The 20,205-nt window shown below is 34.0% G+C and overlaps 2 protein-coding genes across 2 annotated transcripts; both read left to right on the top strand.

The window, feature by feature from the left end:
* Window positions 1-747: 747 nt before the first annotated feature.
* On the top strand, window positions 748-8,698 carry LOC126738657 (endocuticle structural glycoprotein SgAbd-3-like). Its single transcript, XM_050444085.1, has 2 exons — window positions 748-988; window positions 8,341-8,698. The coding sequence occupies exons 1-2, from the start codon at window positions 791-793 to the stop codon at window positions 8,545-8,547; spliced, it is 405 nt and encodes a 134-aa protein (XP_050300042.1). The 5' UTR covers window positions 748-790; the 3' UTR covers window positions 8,548-8,698.
* A 4,410-nt stretch (window positions 8,699-13,108) lies between these two features.
* Window positions 13,109-13,640, top strand: LOC126738488 (endocuticle structural glycoprotein ABD-4-like). The gene has a single exon (XM_050443852.1). The coding sequence runs from the start codon at window positions 13,145-13,147 to the stop codon at window positions 13,529-13,531; it is 387 nt and encodes a 128-aa protein (XP_050299809.1). The 5' UTR covers window positions 13,109-13,144; the 3' UTR covers window positions 13,532-13,640.
* The last annotated feature ends 6,565 nt before the right edge of the window (window positions 13,641-20,205 follow it).

The following is a 20,205-nucleotide window of genomic DNA, read 5'->3' as shown; positions in this document are numbered from 1 at the left end:
TTGTGTAAACAGAATCGTATATGATATACGTATATTCTAATGTTTAATAAATATACCTTGACCGTACACGGTAGATCCATGCACCAAAAATTTACTGAAAATCGTTGAATAAACATATATTTAAAAATAATAATATATGATGTGTTGTTAATTGGGCAAGTTTGATACTAAGGTCACATACTAAGAATTAGTTGGTAGTACTATTGAATCATTGTAGCAATAATATTTTGATTTTCATTGGATTAGATTATCTTTAATGGTGTGAGAGATTTTTGATTTTTTTTGGGGTTAAATTGACTCAAAACGCGAAACGGCTTGAATCCGAAAAAACAACTTCAAAGTGACTTTTAACCGATAAAATGCTCATTGTTTCATCTCCCAAAGTAGTGGCACAAATCCTGTAAATTTATGTCACTGGTACCTTCAAACCCATGCAAATCCTCCTCATTAACCCATTGACTAATCTTGAAGAATGATTAATTGAGCAAAAAAAATCTGAAGCTTATTGGCAAATTTACCCACAAACGCGGGGTCAAGTGGCGATGTCGTAACCTCGCGCATCATTTTTAGGTTACACTGACCTTTAGTTCGTACAAAAAAAATCATTAATATCTGTCCACCCTGTACAGCATCATGAGCTTCTTCATTACATCCAGCATCCGAGTGTAGTAGTACCTTCGACAGAAGGGGGCAAACATGGTTTTATATATAAACGCATCGGGTCGTGCAGTCAAACAGTATTTAACAATAAAATTATTGTTGTTGTTGTTGTTGTTGTTGTTTACATTTAATGATGTTTTGTAAAGTCGCGTTTCTATTGGTGATCGCAAGTACTGCGGTACTTGGGGCCCCACAGTTGCAACAACAGCAGGGCAAAGAGGTGCCGATCATTTCGCAGGAGAGCGACATTCAACCCGACGGCAGCTTCAAATGGTCCTTCGAGGCGGGAGACGGTACTAAAGCGGAACAAAGTGGACAACCCAAGCAGGTATTTTCGTCTCTTTTTGTTTTTTTTAATTTTCCAATGAATGAAAGAATTAATTTGATTAATATCTATTGACCACAAAAATAACTGCCCTGTCAAAGGAAGTTTTCAAGAATAATTTAAATTTCCTGTACGTATTTGTACAATTATATGTCGCTCTTTTTGTGGAATTTGAAAAATAAATATATAAAATTGTACTAAAGTTAGTATTGTATATTGTCGAAATAAGTGGATACAAATATTATATAAAATTCAAATGGAATCTACCTATGCGTGGTCATATTTTCTAGAGAACTGCTTATCGAGAAGGTGTTTCTTATACAAAATTTAAAATACCTGTACAAATACATACTAAATATACACCGGCGAATTTTAACTTTTATATATTATAAAAGTGTAATGACTTTTTGACCTGACAATTTTATGGAATATTTGTACAAAAACACATTATCGCACTCTCATCAGCAAAATAAGAATGTCCCAAAATATATTTTTTTCATTTGTACATTTTGTACAGAAGTAGTGTAAAATAGTACATTTATTTTACCTTTGTACAAAAGATACGTTAAATCAGTAAAAATTTTTTTTCCACACCCTTGTGTAAAAACGAAGATTTTATAGCTAATTCTTAATTTTACAATGTTTTTTGGATATTTGTACTTTTATTTAATGTTTTGTACAAGAAACACCTTGTGCATGGTAAGAAGCCCCTCATCAGTAAAAAATATTTTCATCATACATTTATATAAAGATAAAGATTTTCTTGTAATATTTGTACATTTTGTCCAAACAACATCTTACGCGTGGATAAAGGCATCAGTAAGAAATATTTCCTTTACGCTTTTATGTAGATGTAAAAAAATTGATCTTGTATAGTACAATTTTATCGGTACATTTATTTACTATTTTGTACAAAAAAAAAGCGTGGCCAGAGGCCTCAGTTCACTAAGAGAATAGTTTTTTCACACATTCATGCAGAAATAAAGATTCTACTGATGATCTCTTAAAGTACATTTTATTTAAATATTTGTACACTTATTTGAAATTTTGTATGAATTTGAAATATTTTCTTAATATTTTTTTATAGAAATAAATATTTTCCAGGAAATTCTTTTTGTACAATTTTTTTTTTGGAAAGATTGTACATTTCTGCAAGTTTTGTACAAAAGATACATCATGCGTGGCATCAGTAAAAAATATTTTTTTCACACTTTTATGCAAAAATGAAGATTTTGTAAGAAATTCTTAATTTTACAATTTTTTTTTGGAATATTTGTACTTTTATTTAACATTTTGTACAAAAAACACCTTATGCATGGCCAGAAGCGCCGCATCAGTAAAAAATATTTTCATCATACATTTATGTAGAAATAAAGATTCTTCTGTAGTACAATTTTCTTGTAATATCAGTAAGAAATATTTCCTTTTAGGCTTTTATTTATTTATTTATTTATTTAGCAGTTTATTTCCAACAGGCAAAGCCCAGTTACAGGAAAATCTACAATTAATGTTTTGAAAGTGTAAACAAGTATTAAATTACTATAAATTAAATAACAAAAAGAACGAAAAATAAGGAAAACTTAAATTACTATAGTAACATCATGTATATATAAAAATTAAAGGAGATGTAAATTAACATTAGAATGAACAAAGAAAGGAATTCATGGGACAAGGGAAAAAGGAAGAGAAAAGGAATTATGGTAACTGTAGGTTTGTCAGAGACAAAACTAGATTCTTTATGGAGCATACAAATATGTCACAGGTTGATGATACTGAATTAAAAATTCTGCACTGCAAAAGTGATGCCACGATTTGCTCTAGAAGCAAATCGTGGTATATGAAATAGAATATCGTTCAAGAAAGGAGGAGAATTTATTTCATTATTGACCAACTTCCATAAGAATTTTACAAAATGAATTGTTCTCCTCATGGCCAGAGATTGCAGATTAAATCTACCTACCATCAGATCATGATCATGTTCCCTAACAGGATATATTCCATCCTCACGAAACATAAGAAACTTTAAAACCCTTCTCTGAACACTCTCGATGTAGCCAACATGGCATTCATAGAAAGGACACCACACCAAGGAACCGTATTCCAGTCTTGATCTAACAAAAGAAAAGTAGAATAGTTTTATTGAGTTTGAGTTGTTGATGACAAAACCCAGAAGTTTCAACGAGGAGGTCACTGTCTGTTCAATATGTGGCACAAATGTGAGCCTATCGTCGAATACAACCCCTAGATCTTCAATAGAAGTACTTCTACAGAGGATTTAATTGTCTATATTGTAATTAAACAAAACAGGATCCTTGGTTCGGTGAAAGGAGATCACACAGCATTTCGAGATGTTAAGGCTGCACCACCCCCTAATTAGGTCCAAGTTACTCTGTAATAACAAGCAGCCTATTGATACACCAGAATATTTTCAGATCATCAGCATACGCTAGTCTAAGGCAGGAAATCAATTCTATAATATCATTAATATAAAAGAAGTGGGTCGAGATTGGATCCCTGTGGGACTCCAGAAGTTGAAACAAAGGTATTAGATCTGCAACCTTCCACCTCAATAAACTGTAGCCGGTCAATAAGGTATGACGAAAGCAACGAAATTAGCCTTTCTGGGAAGTTGAATTGCTTGTTCAATTTTTCCAGCAGAATGCTATGATTTATCTGATCGAAAGCCTTACTGAAATCAGTATACACTACATCAACCTGACTTTTTCTATCGAGAGCTGAAGAAATAAAATGAGTCACATTACAGAGGTTAGTGATGCACGACCTTTTAGGAATAAAACTGTGCTGATCTGTAGAGAGTAGTGATTGAACTTGGGGAAGAATTCAGATATAAACAATAGTTTCAAAACTTTTGGAAAAATTGCAAAGTATGGAGATAGATCGGTGGTGGTCGATTCTGTTTATATCGTCTTTTTTGTGAATTGGTATTACTTTAGCACATTTCCAGACGCCTGGAAATTTGCCAGTTTTCAAAATAAGGTTAAAAAATATGACATAAAGGCTGACATGGAGTATTTAGCCACAAAACTTGGAACACCATCTGGACCGACTGTCAACTTGTTTTTTAGCCTCCGACTAGCAGCAATAATTTCCTCAGTGGTAATTGATGGAAGAATGTCAATGAGGTCTGAGGAATTAGAAGGAGGATAGGTTTCTGCGAGGCTGATTGGATCTTTATAGGCATTCTGAAAAAGTTTGGCAAAAGCTGGCACAATATTTTCTGTTCCTTGAAAAGAATTACCATTGGCATCACACATGATAGACGGAAGTGAAGAGTGACCTTTCTTAGCTCTAACAAAAGACCAAAACGATGAGGGATCAGTGACAATGTGTGATATGAGGGTTCGAGCTACGGGCAAAGGAGAAAAAACAAAAACTTTCTTCATTCGCGATTTGGACATGGTCTCTACAGCCGAAGAAGTAAAGGATGTGTTGACACTTCACACCACTGGTGGAACGACGACATCCAAGAAGAGATAATAAACCTAAAGAAACAAAGAAGAATATTACAAAGAGAAACAAAAAATCAATCCAGAAGGGAGGATGACAGAAATATATAAGGAATCCAGAAAGACCCTGACTCGAAAAATCAGAAAAGCTAAAAAGGAAAAATGGAGAGAGCTCTGCGCTGCTTTGGACATTTTTGGTCAGGCATATCAAATTATTAGGGCACAGCTTAGATTCACGGGTCCAAGATTATGGCTGAAAAAGAAGGCAAAGCTAAAAATTTTTCACGAACTCTTTGTCACTACTCCAAGAGGTAAACTTCGAAAACTTGACTACAGTGATGAAGGAACATCAGTCAGTATAGAAAAGCTTACATTAGCGATCGAAAAAATAAAAACAGGGAAGGCCCCGGGACCCGACGAAATGCTGCCCGCTGAGGCTCAACTTATGTTTCGGAGCGAACCGGAATTTTTTAAAAACTGTCTAAAAGCATGCTATTTCCCTTGGCAATGGAAGATCTCAAAACTAATACTACTGGAAAAACCTAGGAAATCGGGCGATACTAGCAAAAAGTACAGACATGTGTCATTACTCGACGTGATGGGAAGAGACCTGGAACAAATAATCACAGCTAGACTATGCAGGGAACTGGAAAGAACTGGGGGATTAAACCAGAACCAATTTGGTTTTCGCAAGCAAAGATCAACGGCAGATGCAATTAAAAAAGTTGTGGATACAGCGCTGCAGAAAAAAGAGGAAATAGTTTCCTTGATCTGCATTGACGTAAAAAACGCGTCCAATACCGCGGATTGGAGTCTCATAATCGAGAAATTAAAGAATAGACGAATTCAACCATATTTAATAAATGTGATAGTCTCCTTACTTCACAAACAGAAAGGTTAACGTGGATAAGGACGTAGCCTTCCATACTGGAAATCGCCGTCGTCTTCGTTGTTTTAAAGGTGTTGAAGCAGCAAAAGCTGAATCAAGTCTTTTGTAAAGTTCCTTGCAAGCGCTGTCAACGACAGAAGACTGCAAGACGGACAACCAGTCTGCATCAAGCAACAAATTATACATGAGTGGAAAGTCTGCTTTTCTGAAGTTAAACTGCTGTAAATTATTAAGGATTATATTTATGAGGGGAAGCCGATTTAAAAGAATTTGTCAAAGCAGGATGATGCAAATCTTCGTCAATAAGCGGTGATATACTTTTGATGACACTGACGTCGAAATCTGAAAAAACCAAGTTCAGAAGCCTATTATTAACATTTGGAATATTGTTAAACTGCTTATGATCAAGGATCTCGCATAGGTTGGTCAAAAGCTTGCACTTGACACTGCTAGCTTCGGTTGTCTGTCAATCATAACGCGTTTTGTGTGGACCAGATCCAGTGCCATAATTGTTTCACACAAGGTCTCAAAGTCTCTCTCGGTTGTGCAAGGAGGGACATAGATTACAAATAAATAAAATAGAAAATAACCAAAGGTAAGCTTACAACCTATAAGTGATGTGGAGTTAAGGATGTCTTCCAAGTTAACTCTCTCTAGGTGGATGTTGTGAGAAGCTGCGACCAAGCAGCCACCACCACGAGTAGCGGCCACTCTATCCAGCTGTCTGTCAGATCTGAGCACTTTAAATGTTTCTGGACACAATTCAGAGTCGAGAATATCTGGTTGAAGCCACGTTTCGGTGAAGGCGGACGGATATCTCTGTATAAAGTTTATCAGTCTTGGTGCGGAGGCCACGTACATTTTGATAACAAAGACGTAGGTGGTGTGTAGTGCTGGAAGGATTTAGTTTTTTGTGGCGATGACAGGCCTGCCATTGTCAAACTTGATGTACAGATTTGTTTCTCTATTGAGTCGCCGATGCTCAAGTACGTCCTCGACCTTTTGCAGATCACTCCTCTGACTAGGAGTGAGGTCAGCCTCAACGTAAACCGCCTTAGCAGAGCTAAAGGAGCCTCCTCCGGTTCTTTAGTACATTGGTTACATCAGAATTGTTTGATAGAACTATCTTGAGACATTTACGACCACCTTTACTATTTGGTCTGCCCAACTTAATCACTTCTGAGACATGCACTTGCTTGCCAGTAACTGAGTTTGGAAGATTAGATATTTGGGTAATTTCTGAAGTGTGTGGTAAGATTTCCATATTAAACAGCATGATATTATTCGTTCTCCTCTGTCGATCCGCGACCTCTTGCATTAAATCATTGCTGTCGTTGACCTGGGATTGAGAAGTACTAGGTGGTATATTATTGACTTGCTGTTGGTTATTGTGCAGATCACTCATTTTATCAATAACCTCACTAAATTGGGTGGTCATGTTGGCTTCTAATGAGCTAAGTTTTCTCTCCAAAGATTCAATACGCCTCTGAAGAACCGGGATGAGCTCTAAACCCTCAAGGCAGAGAGTACAAAAATATTTTAAACTACGTTTATTCTTCAATTTTTTTATGTAGAAATGAAAAAAATGATCTTTTATAGTACAATTTTGTTGGTACATATGTACATTCATTTACTATTTTGTACAAAAAAGCGTGGTCAGAGCCCTCACTTCACTAAAAAAATAGTTTTTCCACACATTTATGTAGAAATAAAGATTCCACTGATGATCGCTTAAAGTACATTTTATTGGAATATTTGTACATTTGTTTTACAATTTTGTACCAAAAACACAAAGGCGTCGCATGAGTAAAAAATATTTTCTTTATACAAAAATACAGATTCTTCTATTGTACAATTTTTTGGAAAATTTGTTAATTTATTTAACATTTTCTACAAAAAAAAAATGATGCGTGGGCAAACGCCTGACCTGCATCACTAAGAAATATTCTCTTTACACTTACTATGTAAAAATAAAGTTTTCCTGGGACTTTTTTTATAGTACAATTTCTTCGGAATATTTGTACATTTATTTAATCTTTTTAATACCTTACGCATAGCCAGAGGTCTCTTACCTTTAAAAAATATTTTATTTTTTAATATTTGTACATTTATTTCTTGTAAATAAAGATATGTGTGGCTAGAGAGCCCCTAAAAGATTACAATTTTTTCAGAATATTTGTACATTTATTTTAGATTTGTACAAAATACACATAAATAATAAGACTTCTTACTAAAATTCTTCTATATCAAAATGCAGATACCCTTAGCTAATTTTTTTAGTAATGTAATACCTCTGGCTTCGCATAAGGGTTATTTTGTGCAAAATTTAGGGCAAAGTACAAAAACTAAAATTGTACTGAAATCACCAAGAAAAAATGTTTGCAATAGCGTATCTTATATCAGATAAAATAACTCTAAATTTCTTTAGTAAGGCGCGTTGTTACAATTTTCATATAAATACCTTTATGTTACTTAAGCAAATAAGCAAATAAGTTCTTATACAAATATTCCATAAAGTAGTAATAAAGTCAATCTATCGGCCATAATTTCTGGTCGAGTCGATTTATGGGTCAAAAGTACACTTTACCACTTTCTATCGCGTTTTATGTTCCAGGAGTATTCTAGATCGCTTGGAAATGTTACTTTTCTGACGTATTTGGATCAGACGAAATTTAATTAAATTTAAATTCAGACGAGAGATGCAATTTTATAGCGATGCGTCTTAGATCCACGATTTCTGGATCTATAAGATGATTAGATTATAAGATGCATATATATTAAGATTATAAGATGCATATTTCAGATACTATATGGGGTGAAAACTCCACTTTTCTGATTTCTACCGCGTTTCATCAGGTGTGCACAATCAGTAACAATAAACGCTGAAATTTTATCAAGTTTTTAGCTCTTACATCTTGAATAAAAACTGGGATACTAGTTTTTTTTATATATGTATCACTTTTCACTCTAGAAATAACAGACCCTCTCCTCTTTTCCAGATCGAAAAGGAGACTCCGGTGGTGATGCAAGGATCCGCCTCCTGGACCGACAACGAGGGCGGTAACCACCAACTGACTTACGTGGCCGACGAGAACGGGTACCAACCACAAAGCAACGATCTCCCGATCGCTCCGGAAATTCCCGCAGCAATCCAGAGGGCGCTCGAGTGGAACGCCGCCCATCCAGAACAAGACGGAAACCAGTAGTCGTCCCCATAGGGTTTCCCCATTTCGCTCAACACGGACTTACCCCCCTCGAATGCTCTTCACGTAATATGAATGATGATACTCGTATATAAATAAGGCTGCCTGTGGTATTTTTTTTTGTATATATAAATATATATTGTGTTATAAAATATATTCTGTTTTTATTTATGTGTGATAAGGGTTTTTGTTTTTGTGAGAAAAAGTGGAGTTTTTGTCAAGCTCTCTTTTCCAGCATCACGAGACAACAACATCCTATGGTTGGAACCTTTGGTGTAACAGTTTTACCACTAACCAAAACTCTTTATTTTTACTCTCGACACGTGTTTCGCTAACGATCTTCCGGAGAAGATTAATACTCAAATTTATTACTCATTATCAATTAAAACTCGGTTTTAATGTTCTCCCGAAGATGCTGACATCGTTAGCGAAACACGTGTCGAGAGTAAAAAAAATAAAGAATTTTGGTTATAGTGGTAAAATTGTCTCGTAATTTGAACATCCTTAAAGGTATAAGCTGGATAATCAACCTTATTTTTTCAAAATAACGGCCATTTCGCCATGATATTTTGAATCGTAATGTAATGGCCACAGATGTAAATAGCTCCGCAGGGAGCTATTTACATCTGTGGTAATGGCAATGGATTATTGTTGACTATAATGCTTTAAATATGTTTAGATAGAGATAGCATGTTGTATGTGAACATGCCTTAATACTTATGTCAACCATACTGTCAACTGTTAAAATGAGTAATAAAAAGTTATATATTTGTATATAAAGATAAAGAGCATACGTGTGAAGCTTGTATGGGGCACATTGGACTCGTATGTCGGCCATCTTGCTTGGCAAAATTGACAGAAATGACGTTGTTGGAATTGACTGATCTCGGCTTCTATGGGCACTATCGGGGAAATTCCAACGGTTTTCTCTTAGTTTTTTAATTCTGAACCCAACGAGACCATTGGCAAGGTCGTAGCTCTCATATTAGCTGAGATCTCGCATTTTTAGTGCCAATTTTTGGGTTCAAGAACGAGGTTGAAAAGTGACTTTTTCCAAATTTTTAAAGTACTCTCATTCCCTTAGTTCTACTCGAATCTTGTTACAACCCGGTTTTCGTGATATAGGTGATGGAAGAAGCCGTTGGTGTAGTTAGTTTGAATTCGAAAAAAATAAATTTTTGATGAAAAATTCGATACGGGGCACAGTGCTTCGACCAATGGACATAAATCGAAAAAGTGACTTGTTTTTCAGAAGTATTTAAATACCTTATCTTAAAGACCACAAACAAATAGCCACTATTTCACAAAAATGTAATCGCAAATAGCATTTTTTGTTTATAAATATTTACGCCAAAAATAATAAAATCTCGTGTGTTGACCAGTACCTTTTTGTTATTAAAACTTGAGTATACTTTGTTGGTGTTTCAAGACAAGCGGTTAAAAGTTAAAATTTTTTTTAAACATGGACTTTGTACAACAAGGTATGTACTTTAATATCATGTATTAAAAAATTTAAAACCCCTTTATCATTTAACCATAATAAATATAAAAGTAGTTTGCAATTATTTTATATGTCTTTTTAAATTTGAAACTTTAAAGAGGCATATAAAAAAAGGCTCTTAAAACCATTTGTAGTTTTTACATTTTATTGTTAATACATTTATATATTATCATTTCGTATATAGTTTATCTGCGTCAGTCTGCGACGAATCTTTAAATATTTTTTTTTCAGAGGATGTCAATTTAATAAAGAAAGCAGATCTTTTTGAGGCATGGTTGGAACATCGGAATCAAAATCCAAAACTATTTATTTATGAAAAAATCCATTCCCTTTTAAATTTGAGCAACCCCTCGCCTCAAGTTGAAACTCACTTCATCAAGCAAAGCAGAATTATTTGCCTTCATTTTAATAAAAAATGGAGTATAGCATCGCGAAATCGTGTCAGATTTATGGAAAAAAATAAAATTTGGTTACAAACTGAGTTACCATTACCAGAATGTTTAATACGCGGAAGAAAAGTCAATTTAAACTTAGAAGTCGCTGGTCAAGCAATAGTTTTTGATCAATTCAATTCAAATCAAAGTTGAAAAATACTCAGATCTATTCCGCGAGGCATTTTGCACAAATCGTATATAACAGTTTAACACTCAACGTTAAGATCAAACTAATGATAAATAATCACTTTAAATACTAAATAAGATTTGTTTGGAATGTTTATTCACTTTTGTCCGCATAAAATAGCATAAATAATTTTTTGATCAACTGATAAGGTAAATACAAACAAGAAGGATGTGTTTTTATGCTGCAATAATAGAACTAAATATTTTCTACTTAAAATGTAAAATAATATCTTGTATGTTAAGATGTTATTGTTAAATTTGTAAATGTTTCTTCACTTTTGGCCGGTAGTGTACATCTCTTACTTCCTATCAGGAACTAGCTCTCTATTTAGATCTTGACTTATCAGAAAGAAAATACAATTTATTGCTCTCGGTAGTCAATAAAACGGGAGTACATATTTTTCCAAGTTTACATACCTTAAGACAATGTCAAAATGCTTTGTTAGCCTTTAAAATTTGCGCCACCGAAATTTCAGCATAAGTAAATTTACAAGATATATTAAATTCAACAGCTCAAAGCATTATTAAAATAGCAAACTAAAAAAGTGGAGCTGATATGCAAATATGGTTTTGATGGTAGTTCTGGCCATAGCTAATACAGGGTGAGTTTTTCAAAGCGCGGAGTAGTATTATGCATTGATGATATTATTTATCGATGACGTGCTCCTGGACTATTATTTGGTTAAGCATTCTTCACATTTTAAAAATATTTTGGACTATACAGAGTGCTCCGAAAAAGCAGGGCACTACAAAAGTTAATTTTTTTAAATGGAACATCCTGTATTGTAAAACATTTTTGAATTCTTTGCGTAATTACCAATCTTTTTTGATAATGGTTTAATATGCCAAAAACTAATAGTTTAGGAGATAAATCAAATTTTGTTAAAAATTTAGAATTTGCACGCATCTCTTTAATATTAAAATTTAGCACCTAAATTTTGAATACAGACTTAATTTTTATCATCAGAAGTAAAATAAAGTTATATTCATTTTGTTATACAGGGTGTTTTTTTTGAAAGGCCAAACTTGCCCAACTTTAAATATAAAAATCTCTCTTATTTTAAATGAAACACCCTGTATATTTTCATGTCATCTAATAGCTTACTTAAGAGCCTATAAATTTTATTAATATTGTCCTATCTCTATATCTAACAGTTTTTGAGATATCATGGATTTTTCTGTTTTTCTTCTGTAAAAACTGACAATGCCGACTTAAAGTTTTGAAGCACCTCGATAGTATAATAGTGATTTTTTCGATATTTTGGTTGTTTATATCGTATTTACCCTTGGTGGGCCCTGAACATACGAACCCATAACAAGTATCTTCTTTCCTACCAGAGATCCCACCTGCTGGAAGCTTTGTCAGTAATTGTGTCTTTGCCTGATTGTTTCGGGGCGTCCAGAGACTTGACAGATATTGTTGAGGAACGCTGACGTAACTGTGAGACCTCTATTACAGATTCATTGTTCTTTTCTAAAACTTCAATAGTAGTAATCATCTTTCTATTTATTTCAGTCATTTCTTCTATCGATTTTTTTAGGTTTTCTTCCGTCACTTTAAAACTTTGAAGTTTGTCCTTTAGTTCTACTTTCTGAGATTTGAAGGAAATTGAGATTTCAAACCTATTTTTGATATTTTTGTCATTTTTTATCAATCTTAGGTAAAAATAAATTAGTTTCCTGGAGCAGGAGGATTTTTTTTATCGACTTCTAAATTTTCTGGAATTAAAACAAGGAAATCATTTTTGGTACCTACGGACTCCAAGTAAAACCAATCAAATCTCTATTGTTTCTATATAGGAACCAGTGAGTCGACTAACTCTTCTTAGTGGGTCTTGAATTCAGTTGCTAACATCACCGACATGGTTGTCAAAACTTTCGTTGTTTATTACGAGTACTTTTAGAAGTAGTACTCTACCCAATTAGCAATTTGTCGACGAGACAACGTTGTAAATTGCAACACAACGTTGCATTGTTACCCCGTTTTACCCCGTAATAAGGTCCCAATCCTTATAAATTATTTCATTTTTAAATTCCTCGTAAAATTCACAAGTTGTATTTTGGTTTTCTAGATATAAATAGTTGAAAATTACTGCTTTTCGAATATCAAATTGTTGAACGCAAAGTATGGCATCAAATTTCTTATATAAAATAACGAAGTTACCATCTTTGTGTCCTTTCGTATTTTTATTTAAAGTTTGAAAATTAGTTAATAATAATACAACAAGATTCAAGCTTAATTTAGCACTATAATGAATTCACCTATTACCTAAAATGCCATCGGTTATCGACATCGAGAGACGCGCCAATAATGCTTTATTTATTTTTTTCTAAATCCTGTCTACCCGAGATAACAACATAAAAATCCCATTAATTCTCTCTTGTTATGTTTCTTTTTTTGGCACTAAAATTTTGAATATAAATAGACGAAACCCCGGTACCACCACATCAGTAGTACTCATTTACAAAACACAGAAACATGTTCAAGCTAACCCTCTTCTTTGCCCTAATGGGGTTGAGTTATTGCGCCACGGTACCTGATGTGGTACCGATTGTTGCTCAAAACGCCGACTCGCAACCGGACGGCACTTTCAAGTGGAGTTTCGAGGCTGGAGACGGTACCGCGCAGGAGCAACAGGGCGTCCCGAAACCGGTGGACAAGGAGGTGGTCGAGGTGATCCAGGGTCACGTCACCTACACCGATCCCGACGGTGTCAAGCACGAGACTCAGTATGTGGCCGACGAGAGCGGGTACCATCCGCAGAGCGCCGACGTACCGGTTGCACCGGCCGTACCACCGGCGATCGTTAAGGCTCTGGATTATATCGCGGCCCATCCGCCCACCGAACATTCTGTTGTCGTTTAATGGGGGGTCGATTTGATGGATTTGGTGTTAGGGTGTATTTTTTCATTTTCTCTTTTGGTTGGTGTAAATATAATAATTTGGATTTTCATTAAATGATTTTGATGATGAATTGTGTTTTTTTAGATAGTTTATGACGTACTAAGTATTATTATGGCAGCTGTTTTATAGGAAACACCCCATATGTTTATGAATGTTTGGAATCAGCGTAAAAATCAAAGAAATTTAAGGGTCATGTACTTTGATAAAATTGTTTGCAAGATGTGAACAGTTGAAAATCGTTTATATTGTTTTTGGTTTTCAAAGGCGATTTTTGACATAAGGGGACATTTTTCCTATAAGGGGGTTGTGGCAACAAGGTACAGAAATACATATATTGATACATATACTCTACAGGGGCTACGTGGAAACTAATGAAAAAAATATATACAAATTTTTGGGGTTTTACTTACAATTTTTGAATCAGATGTCAAGAAATTTTTTTTGAGAATTCAAATATTTTCCTATATTCTATATCACGGTTTCATTTTATTAATAATGTTTGGATCACATGAAAATAGTATTTTTCGGGTTTAATTGGTCCAATCCAACAAGAAAAATACCTTTTTATTCCCATCCTCTTATAATTTTCAAAATGAGATAGAGATATATAAATAAAAATTCAACGTTTACTCCCATTTTTAATATCATGGTTTTATTTTATTAATAATCTGTGGATCATCTAGAAATAGTGTCATGTGAGCAATTAAATTTCATAGAATTTTGGGTAGAATTCAAAAGTGTAATAGTATTTAATATAAATTCCAGGTTTTAAACCTATATATATATAAGTATTATTTTGTCGTGCTACTTATAATAGTTATTCTATTTTTTCTCGATTTTTTTTCTAGTTTAATAGGATATTGGGGAGGAATTGGCACTTAGTTGCCTACCAATACTCCTTTATTTACCAGATATTGTTTTAGGATTATTGTGATATAGAGTAAAGCGGGGGAATATGCCGCATCGGGTAATATGCCTCAGTTCGCTCATAGCTCACTCTGGCGCTTACGCCGTCGCACTACCATAGTAACCTGTCGACATTAAGGTAGTGTTGGGACAAACCTGCTATTTTCGTATAGCAAATGCTTTTGCTAATGCGAATCAGAAATAGCAGTCGAAAATAGCTGCTATTTAATAGCAGGTGCTATTTGAGTTTTATTCGATACATACATGTCGTACATAGCTAGTCCTAGCTGTAAACAGTGTAAACTTTAAACTGTTAAATTTTAAGATATAAAATACTGTAAAAAGCCATGAGCGGCATGAGCGAATTTGCAAAAGGAACAATTATTATAAACTATAAACAGACCGAGTGGACAAAGAATAATCGCTAAAAGCTTTTATTTTTATTCCTTAATTTTTAAAATAATAAATGCCGACTTCTTTCCGATAACGCTATCGCCAACGCTGCACCATAAGCTGTCGCTGTGCCGCTGCAACCAACGAGATACCAGACAATCAGCTGCCGAGGTGTCTGCGTAAAAAAATTCAGTTGCTATTTTAATAGCAGCGATTCTTAAACTCATAGCAGATAGCAGTTGCTACTAAACCAAATAGCAGTGAAAAAGTAGCAGACTGCTAAATAGCAACCCAACACTACATTAAGGTAGTCAACCACCTGTTTACTGATTTCCTATAATTTTCATAATTTAGTGCACGATAAACCCCAAAAACTGGTAAGTACCCACCAAAAACTATTTTTATACGATATATGGTAGGAGTTTTTAAAAGTTTTTGTGAGCCGATTGAAATAATCCACGTTGCTGTGGCGAGGTGAGATTCATAACCTAAACACCTTCGCCGCTGACTGTATTTATACCGGGTTTTTGCTTTTCAGTTGAAACGTTGGTGTTGCACCGTGGGATGAAAATGCAAGTGCGGCATATTACCCCAAGTACTTTTTTGATAGGTATAGCTCATGGTGATTCGTATTTTTTTATCATTCCAGATAAACACAATGCCACGTTCTTATATTCGCAAAAATAGAAAGGCCCAATGGTCAGAAGTAGATCTTCGAAATGCAGTAAGTGATATTCGTGCAGGTCGGTTCGGGAAAAGTCGTACTTATAATGTTCCAGTTAGAACCTTAATGAGAAGAATGCGTTCCGGAAATTTGGATAAGATGGCATTAGGTCGCAAAGGCTCACTTACTATGGAACAAGAAGCAAGTTTAGCCAAATATATACAAAACATGGCATTTCACGGCTTTACTTTAACTGCTCATGATATAAGAAAGCTTGCTTATTCTTTTGTGGTCCAACAAAATATTCCACATAAATTCAATACTGAACGGAAAATGGCAGGACAAGACTGGTTTCTAACCTTTATGAGAAGACACCCTGTACTGGCCGTTCGTAACGCTCAAGGTGTGTTCTACTACCAGGGCCAAGGGCATGACAAAACAAGAATGTACACAATATTTTGAATTACTGGGAAACGTTCTTAGAGAAAATAATTTATTGAATACCCCACAAAAGATTTTTAATCTCGATGAAACAGGATTGCAATTGAATAACAATCCAGGCAAAGTTGTGGTAACAAAAGGCGCTAAAATGGTAAATTGTATCACAAGCACTGAAAAAGGAGAAACTATTTCCGTTATAACCCGTGTAAACGCAGAAGGAACCTTTTTTCCACCCTGCTGCATATTTAAGGGCAAAAATACAAAACGGGAATTCAAACGGCAAGGTTTCATCTGATATTTTCTTCCATTGGTTTAAAGACTTTTTTATTCCGCGGAAAGGTACCGGTAAGGTTCTATTAATTATGGATGGACATTCCTCGCAGTGTTCCAATGTCGAACTCTTAGATTTTGCTGTAGCGAATGACGTGATCCTGTTTTGTTTGCCCAGCCACACCACTCATTGGCTCCAACCGCTTGATCGCTCATTCTTTAAGCCCTTGAAAGATTATTGGGCTCAAACTGGGTACATAACAATCCTGGTCGAAAACTAAGCCGATTGCAATTTGCCCAACTATTAAATATTGCCTGGTGTAAGGCTGCAACAATTTAAAACGGGACTTCCGGTTTTAGAACCTGTGGGATTTACCCTTTTAATCCCAAAAAAATTCCCGATTATGCTTTTATGGTCAACGACGAACCATCGGTTGAAAATAGTCTTAACCCAGAAGAGGTTTCCAGTGAGGAGGAGAATGATCCCAGACCAGGTAATGTCACTGCAGTTAAGGAACCTGAAGATACGAATCCCTTTGAAGCCATTTTACCGGTTCCACGAGTCGAACCAGGACCAAGTTGCTATAAACGCAAACAACATGCCGAGATACTAACTTCACCAGAAACAATTTCTGCAAAACGGGCAAAGAAAGAAGAAAAGAACAGAAAATTAAAACAAAAAGAAGAACGGAAAAAAATACAAAATATTAAGAAAACGAAGAAAACCAAAGAACTACCAAGCCCTTCTTCGTCAGATACCGAAACAGAAGTAGTAACGCAGGAAAGCGACGAATCCGAAGTCAATATTGATGAATCAGAATTTTGCGCACAATGTCAAGGGTCATTTTACGACAAAAAAGGTCCCAAATGCGACTGGCTTCAGTGCGTGACATGTATGAAATGGATCCATGAGATATGTACGAGATATGACTGTTAAATTAGAGGATATCTACTAGTAGCCACTAGGAATTATATTAATAAGTTTTCATGTTTTGTATTTGACTTCTTTCATTAGAAATAAATTTATGTTTTTGGAATCATTAGCATTTTTATTTAAAAAAACTCCTAATTCCTAATTTTTACATAACGAAAACATGTTGCCGTATTACCCTGAGCTAGATGCCATATTACCCATGGGTGCGGGTAATATGGCAATACCATATCATTAAACATTTATGATTATACTCTTTCTGACGACGAGAATATGGCAACGAGAGTTTTCACGCCGCAAACCTACATGGGTACGCTCTAAAAGGTTCAGTGTTCGTATTGCGAGTAGGTCCGATGGAGGTCAGAATGTGAGCAATTGACATTTATGTTGCCATATTTCCCCGCTTTACTCTATATGTTTTTTATTGTATGCTGGTAAATAAAAACTGTAATAATAATTGTCATTATTGTAGGATAAATTAGTTTTAGGTTCGTAGTTATTTAATTTATACGTATAATATTATTTTTCTTTCGAAATCCATTTCAATAAACAATGATCTCATTCAGGCTCCGTGAACGCTCCTTATCGATGTGTTATGATTAGGTGGCAGTTTTTACTTTAACGGTGACATCGGCGATGACGAAAGGGGACATCAGGGGAACAGTCTTCTTGAAGGTTCCGAAATGAGATACGGGAAAGAGACGCGTTTTCGGGAAAATCTTAAAAGACGTAACATTAAGACGGAAAGACGGGTTAAGGTCAGGATCAGTAAGACGTGGCTGCATCCTTTTCCTTTTCTATTATAAGACGTGAGACGGGTTATAAGTGTTTTAAAGCCGCTCGACATAGGGATGTGAACGCGATTTACCATATCAGTTAACAGTTAAAGTCTACTCCAAACTCTTTTGTGCAATAGTTTTCTTAATTATTTTATTAAATACTTTGAAAATCCCGCACCGGACTTTTCATTACCATCAATAAACCCTAGACAACATAGAAAACCCTACATTATTATTATTATTATTATTATTATTATTAATATTTCAGTGCACATACACACAGATAAAAAGGATCTCTTAACATAAAGTAAAATGAGTTTAAACCAAGGCCGCCATGTCTTTGGATATAGCCAAATGAATATTACTTTAGGAAAAACTTACCATATCCTTAGCTTTAGTCTACTACTAATTTGAATTGTTAAGTAAATATGTCCTAATTGTAAGAACAGCAAATTATTTAGTTATTTGGTCTGAGAAAAAAATAATAATTTTCTCTCCCCAAGGTCATTATGTTTTTGGTACAAGAGTCTTAATCTTAACTTCAAAACGTGTTATCTTCTCATATGTACATAAATGTACTTGTCTGAAAGACATTTCTTTGACGGAAATAAATGAATGGCTTAAAATCTAAAAATTTAATGGATACAAGATCATTAAGTTCTTACGTCAAATATTAAATATCTTGTATTAAGACATTATTTACTTGACCCAAAAATTATTATTTCGGTTTCGGAAGATAACTTTTCGAAATTTTCTAAATAACTCACAAAAAAATATAAAATTAAGTTAAGCCTGTCAGAAAACACTATAATATTAATTAAAAAGGTACTTAGACAGCTTCACACAATTTTACATTTTTTTTGTGGATTACGACTATTCACAACCAAATAGGTATACGAGTATATAATATCTTTATTGTATTTAAAGCCCCTTTTTAATTGTGTATTTTTTTATTAAAATGTATCTTATGTTTTCATTTTTCATAAACTGTTTTTGATTTTACTTTTTATATTTTATTCACTTAAATAAGTTTTCGCATTCAATATTAAATATCGAAGCAAAATTTATAGCGCTTTTTACGAGGTTTTTTCGAGGATATAAAAAAGAAAAGAAGATAAAATATTAATAACACACTTTTATTTTATATTATGGAAGTCATAAGTTTCACAAAATACATACTAATATTATATCGTTAATATTTAACGTCAACGCAAAATTAAACTCTCTATTATGCTATGAGCATCAAAAAAAAATTTTAAAAATCTGTTTTGCACTAGTCTTATTTTTTTAAATTATTTTATGAAACCAGAAGGTAATAACTATTGTCTAGGCTTATGGTTTCTAAGTTATTTACATTTCCAAAACTCTAATACTTGTAGCTAATATCTGCTAACCAGACTAACCACCTATGCATAACTTAATAGAATATCCTGAAAAACTTAACATGATGAATGTCAATGAAACATTGAATTTATTCCTTACTATTACGATCACACTGTATATTAAACATATATTTTTCGATATAAGAGAAAAAAAATTAAACGTATATTTTTATAAAAAAGGATTACTTTTCACACTAGTTACATAAATGTTTTCGCCAAGGATATTTATTTTGTCCTAAAATGGTACGATTCTTAGTTCGAAATAATTATCTTATTTAAAGTACATAACATTTCCTTCAAGATTTTAATTTTAAAGTAAGAACATTCTCTTCTGCTAAGATTATATTTTCTTCTTTTAGGAAAATTTATAGCGGTTTTCGCGGAGCAGTCCTGAACTTGTCCGGGATTCTTTTCCCGAGTCTTTTCCTGTATTTTTATTGGTTTTAATATGTTCGCATTTTATCATCGGCCAATCGAAACTACACAGTACAGGAAAACAATCCCGGACTAGTTTAGGACTGCCCTGTGAAAATAGCTATATAGCTATATTAGCTTCTAAAGAATATTTTAACGCAAACGTCCACCATTTTGTTTAAGATACAATAATAATTTACACAAAAGCTTTTAAAAATCAATGCATGCTTATTTAGTTATTTATAAACTAATCTAGGTATACCGTATACCTATAAGAAAGTAAAAAATGCATTATAGCCCTACTGAGTATTTTAAACCTACACACGCATATATAGGTACCGGTATAATTAAAAAAAGAAATTAAAAAAAAACAATAAAAACCACATATATTTATAATATAAATATACCTTCAAACACAGGCCACAAGTGTTCCAAAGCATTCCGCTTTAAAAAAA

Source organism: Anthonomus grandis, chromosome 7 (genome assembly GCF_022605725.1).
Source record: "Anthonomus grandis grandis chromosome 7, icAntGran1.3, whole genome shotgun sequence".
Lineage (NCBI taxonomy): Eukaryota > Metazoa > Arthropoda > Insecta > Coleoptera > Curculionidae > Anthonomus > Anthonomus grandis.
Note: the sequence above shows the minus strand (reverse complement) of the source record. Positions and strands in the feature narration are given on the sequence as shown.